The sequence below is a fragment of the Petromyzon marinus genome, chromosome 19 (assembly GCF_048934315.1).
Source record: "Petromyzon marinus isolate PM22_M1 ecotype Great Lakes invasive population chromosome 19, UKy_Petmar_22M1.pri1.0, whole genome shotgun sequence".
Lineage (NCBI taxonomy): Eukaryota > Metazoa > Chordata > Hyperoartia > Petromyzontiformes > Petromyzontidae > Petromyzon > Petromyzon marinus.
Window position 1 is genome coordinate 7925074 of NC_133685.1, and position 15521 is coordinate 7940594.

The window sequence follows — 15521 nt, forward strand, 5'->3', positions numbered from 1 at the left end:
GACTTGGCAAATCTCTCTGCAGTATATAACATGGGTTTTGCTTTCGTGAAAAATTTAGTGGTTGTTCGATTGAGAGTGGGCCTCAGCCACAGGGAATGTGGAGTTTCCACTGCTGGCTTAGGGGCCATCAATGAAGATAGGCAACCAATGCTTATTTTATCTTGGGGGGCAGGAACTCGATCGACTTTTATCCAGAGTTGATCTTGGAATGAAAACTAAATTGTTGTTATTTTACCAGGTAAGGCTCACTGAGTTTTCCAGCTCTGGCCTCAAATGATTGCCTAACGAAGTGGCGTATCATCGCGTGGATTTTAAGCCACTGGGAGTTATGCACTTTTAAATCTAGATTGAAAACTCAGTTCTTTAGAACTGCTTGTTGTGTTAAGTTTGTTGGCCTTCAACCCGCACCTCCGATTAGCACGGTTGGCTGCGTCCGGTGCAAAAGAATTTCAACATACATACATAAGCGAGTGTGTAGTAGTGAGTGTGTAGTGATTGTGTAGTAGATTGAAAACTAATTTCTTTAGAACTGTTTTTTGTGTTTAGTTTGTTCTCCTTCCCCCGCACTTCTGATGCGCACGCTTGGCTACGTACGGCGTGAAAAAAGTTAAACTTACATGCAGACATAATCATGTTATTGCCAGTCTCTCGGAGTAAGCAATTAGTTAAATATGTGGTTCGATAGGGGACGGCTCGTTGCCACCACCCTTGGGTGATTGATTTGCAGCCTCAAGCACAGAAACTCCTGGAATGAATTAACTCTGGTTCATTGGCCCTTAGCGCGAGTCGCGTTGAATGGTTGATGTTTTTACGGCCTCAACCCCTCCTGCTAGTGACGTTACTCCAGAACGATGGATGGGGGAAGATATTGTTCACGTTGTTAGATGATGGTTGTGTAATGACTTTGTTGTCACTGGAAGAGGGATGCTGAGGGGAGGTGTTGGGGAGCTATGTGGGCAGGTAACTGAAGTGACGGAGGAAAATACCAAAATGTCATTCCTGTTAATCTTAGCCCTTTAAATCCTTTTCGGAATGAAATATGTATTTATACTGGAGGTATCTGATGAGCTGTAATGCTCTTTTTCACGGTCGTCCTTCGTCCTTTTTGCGTCTTCTTCCTCAACGGCAGTTTCAGTTTTAAGCACGCGGATTGTTTTCTCTTTGAATCTCTTCAAATCTCCTGAAGAGTTGTTATTCCCCCCCCCCCCATCGCCTGACTAAGGAGCCCTTCTTCTCTCGATGACTCATCTGACGGCAACAAAAAAGGATGAATCCTGAAGAAATTGTGGATCTCTGCTTATCGCTCTTGCCCCGACCTCCCCCTCCAACTGTGGTGCTGGTGGCGCATTTCATGTCCCGAGCGGCGAGCGCCACGGTGGCGAGATGTTAGCTCCCTCGCCTAGTATACAGGAGGTCGTGGGTTCGATGCCGACCCTGACGCCTGCCGTATCTTTGGAGTTTGCGTGTCTCTCTCTCTCTCTCTTTCCCCGTGGTCGCGTGGATTTTTCTCCAGGTCCTCTGGTTTTTCTCTCCACGTTTAGAATCAAAGTGCGTTTAGAGTGTTCGGCTGCTATAAAGTTCCACATGGTAAGCCACTTCTTTGGGCTGTCATTTGTGGCCAGGTTCCTTCTGAAAAAGAAGCGACCTGGCCAGTGGGCCTTACCTGTAAAAATAAAAGTTTTTTATAGTTTAGTTTTAGGAATTGTTGAACCTGAAAACAAAAGCACCCAGCGTTCTGAACCCTCTGACCCCCACCGCCCCCGCTCAAGGGGGATGGCGGCCGGTGGAGGCTTCGGCTGAGGGCACGAAATGCGGGCGAGGCTGCCAGAACAGCGGTAGTGTAGTGGTTAGCACGTGTGCAACGTATCTGATCCTCAGCTCCAGTGTTTATCTGATGATGGTATTTGCACAAGTGTTGCAGTTGATGTAATGATCTAGAATGCAGGAAAGCGAAATAATAGTATTTTTAACGTCACGTTTTTTTTCACGAATAAGGTTCAGCGGCTCAGAGGCTGCTTCGGTTTAAATGAGAGCCCCCCCCCCCCCCGGTGTTTTAGCTTCGTTGCAAATTGTTTTAGGTGTCGTTCATTTCCTGTTTGTGGAACCGTTCTAGTTTCTTGGAGATGCGGATTTTACTTGAATGCTGACGGTCGTTTGAGCTTCGCTGCGATTCTCTCACCGAGATGCTCTCGCCGAGAATCGCAGCACGGAGACACCAAAGTGGGTTTCCCTGAGGATCAATGAGTGACGTGCGATGGGTGTTCTGTTATTCACCTGCTACTTTAAACCACGGTGGAATATTTGTGCTAAAGAAAGTGGCACACTTACTCAAATGACATGCACTGAGGTGGGTAGGCGTTCGCGTTTACGGTGACCTGAGAGCATTAACACAAAGTACGCACGAATGTTGAACTTCTCTCCGCACCGCCGTTACGTAGCCAACCATGACTAAATCGGGAGGTGCGGGGGGGGAAAGAGGACAAGAACAAACTAAAACAAGAAAAAAAGCCAGTTCCAAAGAGGCATTTCTAAAAAGGTGGTGGGCCGGAGGCAAAAGCCGTCGGCGGTCGTAACGTCGGCGTGCCCTCCGCTGTCCGCAGCGTTCTCTGACAAAGTTGCCGCCTCAAGAGCTGGACAAAGCCATCTTGAGTGCCACCGCCTGCAGTCAGGTGAGCTGCCCCCCCATCCACCCCCCTCCATCCAGCGCGCGCCCTCCCATATAACCTCACCCATCGCTAACCTTTGACCGTCGACCCGACTCATTCTGAATCATCTCACTGCGTGAGCCTGTTTGCCGGCCTGCGCCTCGCGCGTCCTGGAAGGCCGCCTGCCCCGTGTGCTTGCTGCTGCTGCTGCGCCGGAAATTCACGGTCGCGCTTCCGCATGCGCCGTGGCCCAGCGGCAGTGGAAGTCCACGGAAACTTTCCACCGCCCGGCACCAGGCGAAAAAAACTAAACTATGAAACAATTTTTTCAGAAGCGACCTGGCTATCACAAATGAAAGCGCAAACAAGTGGCTTATCATCGCGTGGAAACTGACAGCAGCCGCATACTCTAATAAATGCGTGATGTTGATTATAAATGTGGACGGTAAAAGCGGAGAACCCGGAGAAAAATCCACGTGGCCACGGGGGAGAGAGACACCGCAAACTCCAAATATACAGCAGCAGCCTTCAGGGTCAGAATCGAACCCACGACCTCCTGTACACCAGGCGAGGTAGTTAACGTCTCACCGGTGCTCGTTTGAGGAAGGCGTCACTTGGACTCGGCATCGTTTACCAGTGCGCCCGTGCGCCAGCTGTGATGACCTTTCAAGCCCAGGCATTTGGGAACGAACAATATGTCGTCTGCATTTCAGATTCTGCACGTTGCATTCACGGAATCCTACAAAACAAATCTCATCATCCCGGCAATAGAACCCGGGGAATCGGATTTTGACAAAACAGATGTAACGCACGCAGTGAACCTTAGCATTTGGCGCTACAAACCGAATGTGAACTCCCCTTAAACCGTTCCCTTTCTGATTCAAACCAGTCCCTGTCGACTTTTTGTCAATTCGAAAAATCTGATCTAATTGTTTTATTTTTGGATCAAGTTGAAACTTAACTCTTTCTGCTTTCAACATATTTAAAGTCTGGTCAAAATCCTTTAAAAAACAAATCTCCATTTGTGATGCATGTGACCTTTCCCTATGGTTATATTCCCACTAGGCCATAAGTTGAAATCGTCATCCGATTTTGACTGCCTCACTCGAATATCATTTGTCAAAACCCCACCATGCGCGCGCTCGCTCTCTCGCGTGCCTCCTCCTCCTCCTGTGGTGGTGCCCACTTGCCCTGTCCGCAATGTGGTGCCCGTTTCACCTCCGGCCGACGCGGGTGCTCCTTATCTGTAAACCGCGGTGGCGAGATGTTGACTACCTCACCTGGTATACAGGAGGTCGTCGTGGGTTCGATCCTGACCTTGACGCCTGCTGTGTATTTGGAGTTTGCGTGTATCTCTTTCCCCGTAGTCACGTATGCTTTTTCCTCCGGGTCCTCCAGGGTTTCCCTTCACATTTAGAATCAACATGCGTTTAGCGTATTTGACTGCTATAAATTTCACTTTGTTGAGCTGTCATTCGTGGCCAGGTCACCTATGAAAAAGAGCTGTAGACCTCAGTGGGCTTTACCTGGTAAAATAAAAAAATAGTTCAAATAGTTAAAACCGCCTTCCCAAACGTGTCGCGGCTGTCCACTACGCGCCGTGCATGCACGTACGTACGCTGGACTTCTTTCGCACCGTACGTAGCCAACCGTGCTAATTGGACCTGCGGGGGAAGAACAACCAACTAAGCACAAAAAGCAGTTCTAAATCAAATGAGTTTTCAATCTACGTTATTTAAGAGTGCAGAGCTCCCAGTGACTTCCTCATAGTGCATGCGTGCGTGCGTGCATGCGTGCGTGTGTGTGTGCATGCGTGCGTGTGTGTGTGTGTGCGTGCATGTGTGTGTGTGTGCATGCGCGTCATTTCACACCTGCGTGACAGCACGCTTTCTGGCATGCGCCGCCCGTGCTCGACCATCGCACTTTCCCAGCCCTGTTCCCTGGCGACCATTTGCGACTTGCCGTGCGAGCGTCAATTGCGGTTGGGCGAAACCGCCGGTGTTGGTGCGGTGGAGTTTCTTGGTGTGTCTGTGTGCATCTGTGTGTTTCACGTGTCATCCTGTAAGCCACTTTTGTCAAAGCAAATGTACAATTTAGATTTTTTTTTTACTTGCAAACACATGCTCGTAACTTTTTTCTAGATGTGCATTTCCAGATGTGCAGCGCTGTTGAGACGCTGTGGTTTGAAGAGCATGTAGAATAGTAACGCTGTCTCGGGCTGTACCCATTGAAACAACGGGACCAACATAAACTATAAACTAAACAATGTTTTTATTTTACTGGGTAAAGCCCACTGAAGCGACTTAGACACAAATCATAGCTCAATGAAGTGGCTTGTCATGTGAAAGTATATAGCAGCCGAATACTCTAAACGCGTTTCTAAATGTGGAGGGAAAGACTGGAGGACCCGGAAAAATATGTGACCACGGGGAAAGAGATACACGCAAACTACAAATATACAGCAGCAAGCGTCAGGGTCGGAATCGAACCCACGACCTCCTGTATACCAGGCGGGGTAGTTAACGTCTCCTAGCCACCGTGATGATGATGAGAGAGATACACGCAAACTCCAAATATACAGCAGCAGGTGTCAGGGTCGGGATCGAACCCACGACCTCCTGTATACCAGGCGAGGTAGTGAACATCTAGCCACCGCAGCACCCCTTATCGTATTGGTAAAAGCCCACTTCTATGGTAGTGATCCGCATATGCTGACGTTCTGGCAGTTCAAACCACCAGGTCATGATTACAGGACGCACACATTTGCCATTTTTCACTCTTGATCCCAATGCAGCGTTGTGCCACGTATGCATGTATGTTGAACTTCTGTTGCACCGTACGTAGCCAACTGTGCTGATCATAGGTGTTTTAGGCACAGCGAAACATTATTAACGGCTCTGAGGAAACGCGCTTCTTCATTAATTATGCTTTGCTGAATGGAACTGCTTGTGATTAAACATGTTAACGTCATGTATTAAATGGGCCAGGTGCCTGTTTTGTGGGGGCTGTGCTTATCGGCACCGCTGTTAACTGCAAGATCCGTTAATGATCTCTTACTACAAGATCCGTCCGCGTCCGTCCGATGCTCGCTGAGCTGCATTGGCTTCCATTTGCTGAACGAATACGTTATAGGTTTGCACTCATTGCACACAAAGTGCTTGCCACATATGAACCACATTACCTTGCTGATCTCGTCAAGGAATATTAACCATGCGAATCCACGCAGCGGCTTATGGCTGGCCAGCGAACAAAGACTCCTGTATTGGTTGTGTTGTTTCCCATATTAGGGAAGTCATTGGAGCTATGCACTTTTAAATCTAGTATTGAAAACGTATCTCTTTAAGACTGCTTGTTATGTTTAGATTGTTGTTGGTCTCCTTCCCCCACACCTCCAGTGATCACAGTTGGCTATGCACGGTGCAAAATAATTTCAGCTTGCATACATAAATACCTACATACGTCAGTAATTTTTACCGTTGGCTCGGGTGCGGGTGCAGACGTCCGCAGAGCAGCCTGGCAGCAGGACCTCGCCTCGTTCACGCGCATGCGCGACGCTCGGAAGAAGAAAGCAACAGAAACGGATAAAAAACTAAAACTGCCCTCACTCTAAATGATTTGGCTCCACGGTCAAAGTGTGGGGATGGCTTGCGCAAATGCACTGGCACGGCATGCATGGCTGCATTTCAATGAGACGTGCGAATTGTAAAAATAATACGGCAACCGAGTGGCCCCTCCAGTTGCAGCTTCGTGGCCGCACCGAGGCCGTGATTACCCCGGCGGGTACCAGTTTGAGTCCTGTCCGGGTTTGAGTGACGTATGTTTGTACGTACTGTATGTTGAACTTCTTTCGCACCGTACGTAGCCAACCGTGCGAATTGGGAGTTGCGGGGGGAAGGACAACAAGCTAAGAACAAAAAGCCGTTGCAAATAAATTAGTTTCCGATCTAGATGATAATTTTAAAAAAGTGCATAGCTCCCAATGGCATCCTGATATCTGAAGGAAGAGCATTCCAGACGGCCACAGAAGCGCATCCGAAAGCACGCGACACAGTGACCGTCTTTGTTCGATGGCTAGCCAAAAGCCATTGAACAAATTGTGCGTGTTTTCATAACTAAAACTTTAAACTATTTTTTATTTTACCAGGTAATGCCCACTGAGCTACATGGAGTGGACAGGGCAGCGATGGTGCTGTGCCTCAGGTTATTAAAGGTGCTCTGGAATATAGATGGAAGCACATTGATTTGGCGTTTTGTTTTGTCGTGTCATACACCTTTGAACCTGGACAGCTTTGGGTACTCAAATTATAAATGCTGTGAGTTTACTCTCCACACCGGTGGGCTGAGCTAGTAACTAATTGACACATTTATATTTACGCCAACTAACCCAACAAAACGTTTATTATGAATAATATTGGTCGTGAAAAGCCTATGTGTCAAGCCAGCCTTAGCTGTTACACATACAGATTGCCTTGTGTGACAGTCAGAATCGGCGTCTTTATTTAGACTGTGCAGGAGGCATCCGATGAGCTACGAAACTCTTTTGCACAGACGTCCAGCATGGGGCACGGGGGGTCAGCAGGTTACAACAACAAAAACAATACAAAAACACGATAGGAGTGCAGTGGAGGGACAAAGTAAGCATGTAACAAAAAATAAGTAAAAATAATTTAAGTTTTTGTGATGAGTACAAATTGCGCAAGTTCGAAATTTCCCGCCGGTTTTTCAACGCTGAATGCAAGCTTGGGGCGCGGCAGCAAAACAACAACAACAACAACAGTCCCAGACCACACACGTCAAGACAACAGCACGCAAGTCCCTTAATTACATTGCACACTAAACTTTGACTATCCAACAGTCATATTCTTGGTTCTTACGGTAAAGTCACGTAGAAGGGAAACAATAAAATAATAAGAATTTTATTGTTTTATATTTTTTTTATTTTATTGTTTCCCTTCTACGTGACTTTACCGAGAGAACCAAGAATTTGAATCCCTGCAGTCACGGAAGCTTTAAATAAAAAAAAATATCGAACAGTCAGCTATGCATTGCTCGATGAGCCGTGCGGTGGAGTGGATGGAGCGTGCAGCCCATCCAATGTGAGTGCGCACAAAATGGAGTGGCATGCGCCAGGCCAGATTTGAACATTGACACAGCAGATTATTCAATTGGGATTATGCACAGCAGCAGCAATCATCACCCCCCCCCCACTCCCTTCTTGGCAGATTAATACCCCAGGTCACTCTTGCAAATTAGATGGTCTATTGAGCTCGTTCACAACACGGTTAAACAAAGTACACTTAAGACTAAACGCATGCGATATAGATGAAGTTTATTATAGTTTATTTTTTCAAATCCAAGTTAGAGTTTTCTTTGGGACCGAAAGTCTATTACTATTGTCTGGTGTTTAAACGGCACACGGGAGGGAATCTGCTGCAATTGACCCAAGTCAAACGTACAGCTTCGTCTTTGCATCTTACAGCGCATCGGCGGATGTCGCACTCTACGAGGGCAACTTTTCTCCGTGCGCAAAAGTAGTGGACCATGGCAGATGTGTCCCCCTTAGCAGCACTTGGAGGTCGCCTGAGGGTGTGTTGATGTTATCCGCGTGGCTACTGTGGATCCAGTGCTGATGAAGGCAGTCGTAGCACTTATGTTGTTTAGGCACCCAAGTGTGCTTTAAAAAGGACCACTCGTGTACGTACATCTCACTCAAAGTAATATCCAGGTCCAGAAGAGGACTTGAAGGTTATCCGGTTAGGGTGGGTGGGGGGCGATCTTGCAGGGCCAGCACTTTCACGTCCCGGCATCGCTTCTAAAGCCAGACATTTTAAATAGCGAAATCGGCACATCCGATGAGCACGGTTGGTCAAGTACGTCGTGAAAGAAGTTCAACATACATCATTTTAATCACTTGTTATTTAGGCCTGACTAAGAAGTGATTCAGTTCGTTCCCTCGGCACAGCGTGGCCGTGACAATGAGGTTAACGCTTTGAAGCGTTAGGGTCGGGATCGAACCCATGACCTCCTGCTTACCAGGCGAAGGAGTTAACATCTCCCAGCCACCGTGGTGCTCTGCAGCACCGACTCGCTGCAGAGAAAAGAGTCTCCCAAATAGAAAAAAAGAAACGGAGCCGGTAGTTTGAACGTGGGCACCGGGCTCGCGGAGAGGACTCAAGAGTTATTTGTCATCTTTATGCTTTCTCCACTTCTAAAGGGCTTGGCACGTGACAGGTCCTGCTGTGTGTTTTCCGACCACTTTGACAATTGGCTGCAAGGGATGTGGAACATTTTTTTTTCCTCAGCGAGGGTGCACGGCCGCATTAGGAAAAGCACTTAGCTGAAAAGATGTGGTAAATAACGGAGAAATGTGTTTACTTTCTCAGTCACTCAAATACTTAACTCGTTTCTTCATTATATTTATATATACAAATTTATTCACGCGTGCGTGAGCATGTTTGTTCTAAGCTTACACAAATCTTATGCCTGGCTTAACTTAAGACATTGCGAGATTGTAACTAGGATAGTAAGCTTTTTACTTCAACTCAAGCATATCAGAAGGGATGGGGGATATAAATAGTGTGTTTATAGGTCTCCTTTTAAAATATGTATATATAATGCAATTGCAGCTCTCGGTGCAATAACGTACACAAAACAAGATGGGCAGATGGTCTCCCCACTTGAAGCCCTCTCGTGGCTAGCAGACCTCTCTCTATTGCATTCAGCTCCTGCACCTATTGCTGCCATTTGCAATAACTGAATAGTCCAATCCCTGCTTCGGGAGGACTGGTACGGCTTTGCCTCTTTGCTCTACGAATGTATGTTGAACTTATTTCGCACCGTGCGTGGCCAACCATGCTGATCAGAGGTGCGGGGGTAAGGCCAACGAACTAAACACAAAAAGCAGTTCACATGGGGGGAAGGGGTGGGTGGTGCTCATGACCATTGACAGCCCTGAGCGAGTGGTGGAAATTCCGCATTTCTATGGTGGGAGGCAGTCTTGTCGGTAGGAGAACTGCGGTTGACTTTCCCGCACAGCGTTATTCGTGGGCAATTTTGATGGGCTGAGTTGGCCACAGATTTGAGTTTGCCTCTATAAACGTTCAGATTACAAGGAGGGAGCATGCTCTAACACAGCGATAGCAGCCACCATAAATAGATGTCAAAGCCTGCAGAAATGACAACACACTGAATAGGCAAGGCACAGCGGTGAGCCAGTGGCACAGTGGTTAGTGCACTGAGCTCTGAAACCAGTTAGATGAGTTTTATTCCCAACTACAGCTAATATCCGTCACTCGTGAAATCTAAACCCTTCCGGCGTCCCCGAATTATCATAACCCTACATTGCCTAACGTGGTGAAGTATGGTCAAACTACCACAATTACCGACATGGCATATGGAGGGCCTTCATCCAACAACAGTGGATTTACAAATGGTCTCAAGACACTATGAAATATACGTGCAAAAGCAGGCTCTAAAATAAACTAATTTGGGATATGAAACGTGTTCCTGATCAAATGAGCAATGATAGGGAGAGCAGTAAAAATCTAGGCGGTAAGAGATTTTAGTTTTTACATGTCACAACTAGAACTTTTTTTATAGGTTCCATTTCATACATACCATATATTTGAAGGTACTGTGTGGGCCAATATGATTGTGATCGAGAGCTACGTTGGTAAGATGTTAACTCCCTCGCCTGGTATACAGGAGGGTCGTGAGTTCAATCCCAAACCCTGACGCCTGCTGGATATTTGGAGTTTGCATCTCTCTCTCCCCGTGGTCGCGTGGATTTTTCTCCGGGTCCTCTGATTTTTCCCTCCACATTTAGAATCAACATCACACGATCAGAGTATTTGGCTGCTATAAATTTACACGTGATGACAAGCCACTTCGTTGAACTATCATTCCTGGCCAGGTTGCTTCTGAAAAAGAGCGAGACATTTAAAATAGTTTTGTTTTATGTAATTTGACCGAATATATAAATGTCCTAGATTTGAAGCTTTCGTGACTGCAAGGATCCATACTCTTTGGATGTATTCGGTAAAGTCACGTAGGTAAAAAATAAAACAAAATCACGACGTTTTGACCACAACACAAGTGGCCTTCATCAGGTGAAGGAACCGTACTGTCCAGAGGACAGCCTCCAATGCTGTCATCTGGACAGGTTGGTCCCTTCACCTGATGAAGGCCACTTGTGTTGTGGCCGAAACGTCGTGATTTTTGTTTATTTTTTACCTACGTGACTTTACCGAATAGAACCAAAGAGTATATAAATGTCCCCCTATGGGAGAAACTCCACGGTGGCTAACGTGCTATTTGCCTCTGTCGTCTTGGCAATCTACGTTGGCTTCCTGTGCGCGTTCTAAGCCTGAGGACATTTTCACCAATTTTTTGTTTTGTTCGCACGGTTGCAGAGCACAGTAGGCCCAAAGGCTGAAAACGTTGAGTGGCCAGCAACGAAACAGCAACCGGTGTCAACGTTGGATTAGATCAGAATTGTAACACGTTTCTTGAATTGAGCAGAGGTTGTTATTATTGTCAGGGCTTGGGGAGAAGAGACTATAGTTAGGGGCGGAATCCAAAGCAGAGCGGGCGAGTGTGAAGGAGCAGAGAGGGAATTGTGTTGTGGCCTGCAGCGTTGCTTCCGGCCCGATCCAGGTGTGTGCACGTACACGCTGCTGGTCAGTGCTTGTGAGCATCCGCATATACACGTGTGTGTGTGTGTGTGGGGAGTGGTAGTGTAGCGGTTAGAGTACTGCGCTACGAACCCAGCTGTGACCCGAGTTCGATTCTCGCTCACGGCCAAATAAGTACCTGGTGCGGTGTGTGTAAACATCGCCACTGGGAAGACAAAGGCGGCCGTGCGTGGTCATGGCCACCCACCCCCCTCTGTGCTGTGCCGGCCTTCGTAGGTCCTCGCGAACAGCACTTGCCCCAACAGTCTGTTAAGCCTATACAAGGGATCTTTGTCTTTAGTTCGTGTGTACGCGTGTGCGCGCGTGGGTGCTGTGCCTACTTGTTTCAGATGCTCTTGTATTAAAAATGTTTTTATTTCAACTCAATGCAAGCCCGGTACCAGAGCACCGATCACAGAACAAGAAGAGGAGGAGGGGGAGGGTGCAGAAATTCTGCAAACAAAAGCCCGAGATTGGCGCGACAGGGCTTGGTGAAGGGGTTCAGATGCCCTTTTTAAACTTGTGCACGGACAATATGAACGAGTGACGCACTTACCCGCACCTCCGATGAGCGCGGTTGGCTATAGTACGGTACGAAAGAAGTTCAACAGGCATACATACATACATAGACTCGCACGGTTATTCAACCCGCTCACATTGTTCACTCACCCACACACCACACCCATCCTCCGCTTGGCGCGGTTGGCTATAGTACGGCGCAAAAGAAGTTCAGGAGACATACATACGTTGGGAGAAGTTTGCCTCGTTGTGCCTCTCTCTCTGCCTTTAGAAAACATTTTTTGAGGTGGTGCGTCGAAGTTGTCCACGTGGGTAAATAGTTGCACGTAGTAAATATGTTGCACCGTCCCCCTCCCCCTCCCCCCCGTGTTTGTGCAACGATGTTTCAGAATTCGGTGATTCGGAGCGCGCCCGTGTGCATTGACGCGCAAGGCCGGAGCAGCGCCCGCTTCCTCACCACCTACGATCGCAAGTTCGTCATCAAGACGATCGTGAGCGAGGACGTGGCCGAGATGCACAACATCCTCAAGAAATACCACCAGGTACCGCCCCGTGCTGCTTCTCCACCCTGGGTGGCCGGGCCGCGGTCGTGTTTAAACTGCTGGAGCCCGGAGCAAAAAAAATAATAATCGGGAAAAAAAACCTGTTTTTTGTTTGTTTGACCAAGTGGCGAGAACACAAGAGACCAGGATGAGTCTCATATGCAAGAGTGATCTGGGGCATTAGTCTGCTCGTAGGGGGGTAAGGGGAGGGCAGTAATTAGTATTGAGTTTACTCTACAACACACTGATATGCTGAAGTAACTAATTGGCACGTTTTCTATTACGTGACAAACCTTACTAATTAGCAAGGTTGGGTGGTTGCGGGTTTTAACGGCACATTTATATTTACGCGATCCAACCCAAAAATAGTTGATCACGAAGAAGGTGCCTCTACTGTAACGAACTCTGGGGAGCTCCTCTAAAGGGATATTTGGTCTACTCTTCCAAACTGGCCAGCCATTTGGGAAGAGGTGAGATTAACCCACACCTCTACCCCACCACGTGCGACCTACCCCTTTGGCCGACTGCAGTGAACCCACCCTCGTACTGCTGGGTGGACAGACACAGCTGAGGGGTGGGGGGGGGGGACTACCGCCCTGGAGGATCCAACCACACTGGTGACCTCCCGAGTGCTCGTCCACTGTGCTACCCACGACACCATGGCATCTCCCTTTAGTGCTCAGTAACATGGTCCACTTATCCCAGCAGGCGTTCCTCATTAATTTATTGCTATTATTTACACCTTGTGGGATATAGGATTATATATCCGGCTGGTTGTTTTGGTTTTCATATTTGGTCAAATTTCATTTATTTATTTGACTGTTGCGTGCTCGGTCACTGCGGCGAGTCTCTATGATATTTCATGTTTGATATGATAATAGTTATTCCCTGCATATTGGCTTGAGATTCTTATTACAACGGGGGCGTTTTTTGTTTTACCAGGTAAGGGCCATGTAGCTTTTTTCAGAATCGACCTGGCTATCTCAAATGATAGCTCAAGTGGCCTATTATGTGGAAATTTATAGCAGCCAAATACTTGAAACTCATGATGTAGATTTTAAATGTGGAGGGAAAAACCGGAGGACTCAGAGAAAAATGCACACGACTATGGGGGGAGAACACGAAAACTCCAAATATACAGCATGCGTTGGGATTGAACCCACAACTTGCTGCATACCAGGCGAGGGAGTTAACATCTCGTCACCGCGGTGTACTTAATGCAGGTTTCATTGATAGGCTAGGGGGGTCGCCTCGGATCAGTCTACCCATAAACTTGTCGCGATGTCTTGTTTGTTGATGTCACACACCGCTGGATGTTAGCGCGCGATGGGTTTGTGTGGCAGGGTATGGTATTACCAGATCGCGACTGTTGCAATTCTGCTGGGAAAGTGGTAAAATGTGCAGTCCAGCATGTGTGGCACGGATGTCAAAGTGTTTTTGTTATCTTTTTTTAACGCAGCCTTTTCCAACTTGAAACGGAGTGAACTCGCATTGGTCAGGCTCGTGTATAGACGTCCGAATAAATGGGGTCTCTGGGCTGGGGCTGTGGCTTTAGTTGTAGCTACACACACACACACAGCCTTTGTGCTGAGCTGATGGATTATTGAGCTACAGGGACAGGACCCGAGGCTCGGCGTGCTGAACGGATGATTAACGGAGGCTGGACGGGGGGGGGGTCCCTGAGTGTATGCAGGAGAAAACGAATTACGGTTTTGTGGTGGACGGAGAGGGTGGTAGTGGGCCTGACGAGGCAAGGGTTGTGATGGGGGCGCGATTGGGAATTTCGGGCTATCATCGGGGCATCAACAACGAAGCTGGTTCCCCCTTTTTGTAATGGATTTTTTTCCCGGAGGTAAATACAATGAGTGATATTTTTTTTTCCCCCTTCAAATTGTTGTCCAAAATTACTCGGAGCAGAGCCACTTCCCCCTGATGGCAGGGGGCCAATCACGCGTCTGCTTTGTGACGGCGCTCAGTCTGTCATTGTCCCCCCCCCCTCCCTCCCCCCACGGTTCTCGGGTACCACCACCAAAGGGACGCGTGTCGGGCGCTCGCGGCCCTCTGGCGTGCCGGGGCATTCCAGACGCAACGTCGCATGGGCCAATTCAATTAGCCGCCGCCGCCGTCGATTCTCATGCCCCTGCAGTCCTTGGCCCGCGACCGTGCGCTTCGGGAATGAAGCCAGAAATAATATTTTTACTGCGCTCTTGAGAGTATCCCTCGCCAGAGGTTTGCTTCGGAGACGTGACGCGCGCACGCCACGCACGCACGGGTACGCATGCGCACGCACGGGTATGCACACACACACGCACGGGTACGTGCGCACGCACGGGTATGCACACACACACGCATGGGTTCGCACACGCACGCACGGCCATTACGCCAGTCTCCCTTACCTGTCCTCAAGCCGCCGCTGAAGTTGCGGCCCAAATGTTGACTCTGACTGCGCAAAAAAAAAAAAACCCCGCTGCTGAGCAACAATGACAGGATAGCTGGCTTCGTTGACATTACCAAGATAAACAAAACAACAGCTATAATAATAATAATTTCAATTGTGTTACAATAAAAGGCTGCTTCTATTCAAAGGGGGAAACGTGCGAAAAAGGGAAAGGTGTGTGAGCTGTAGTGTAGCGGTTAGTGCACGTGCGCTACGTGAACCCGGCAACCCGGGTTCGATTCCCGCTCATGGCCAACATCAGAGGCAATTATCTGAACCGGTGCCGGGCCTCCTCCTCGAGGTCGTCTCGGCCTCAAATGAGTACCTGGTGCCGTGTGTAAACATCGCCACTGGGGAGACAAAGGCGGCCGGGCATGGTGCTGGCCGCCCACCCCGTCGTCTGCGACGGTGTCGGCCTTCATAGGTACTCGTTAACAGCACTTGCCCCTACAGTCTGTTAAGGCTATACGGGGTGGGGGGGGGGTGGGTCTTTGTCTTTGTTGGTTTGATTTAGTACACTCTGCTACGATCCTGGTGACCCAGATTTCTTGTTGTTTGGGTATTTGGTCATTTTGATTTGTGAAACCTTGCTCGAGGCTTTAGGTAGGTTTACCCAGCCTGGCGCGAGTTATAAGTCGCACCATGTGTCAACACGAGCAAGGATGGCGAGGTGTTGGACCCCTCGACACTTCCCCCCCCCCCCCCC

The 15521-nt window shown here is 48.3% G+C and overlaps 1 protein-coding gene across 6 annotated transcripts in view; it reads left to right on the forward strand.

Annotated features, from left to right (window-relative positions):
* Nucleotides 1-15521, forward strand: part of LOC116943875 (phosphatidylinositol 5-phosphate 4-kinase type-2 alpha) — a 231125-nt gene that overhangs the window by 138224 nt on the left and 77380 nt on the right. For 2 of the 6 annotated variants that reach the window (XM_032957157.2, XM_032957158.2), the window contains 2 exons: nucleotides 2601-2669; nucleotides 12226-12378. The exons of 2 other annotated variants lie outside the window; for them this stretch is intronic. In XM_032957157.2, coding sequence (XP_032813048.1) covers nucleotides 2601-2669; nucleotides 12226-12378 — 222 coding nt within the window. The remainder of the gene's footprint in view (nucleotides 1-2600; nucleotides 2670-12225; nucleotides 12379-15521) is intronic. 2 more of the 6 variants (XM_032957159.2, XM_032957160.2) reach the window with 1 other exon arrangement.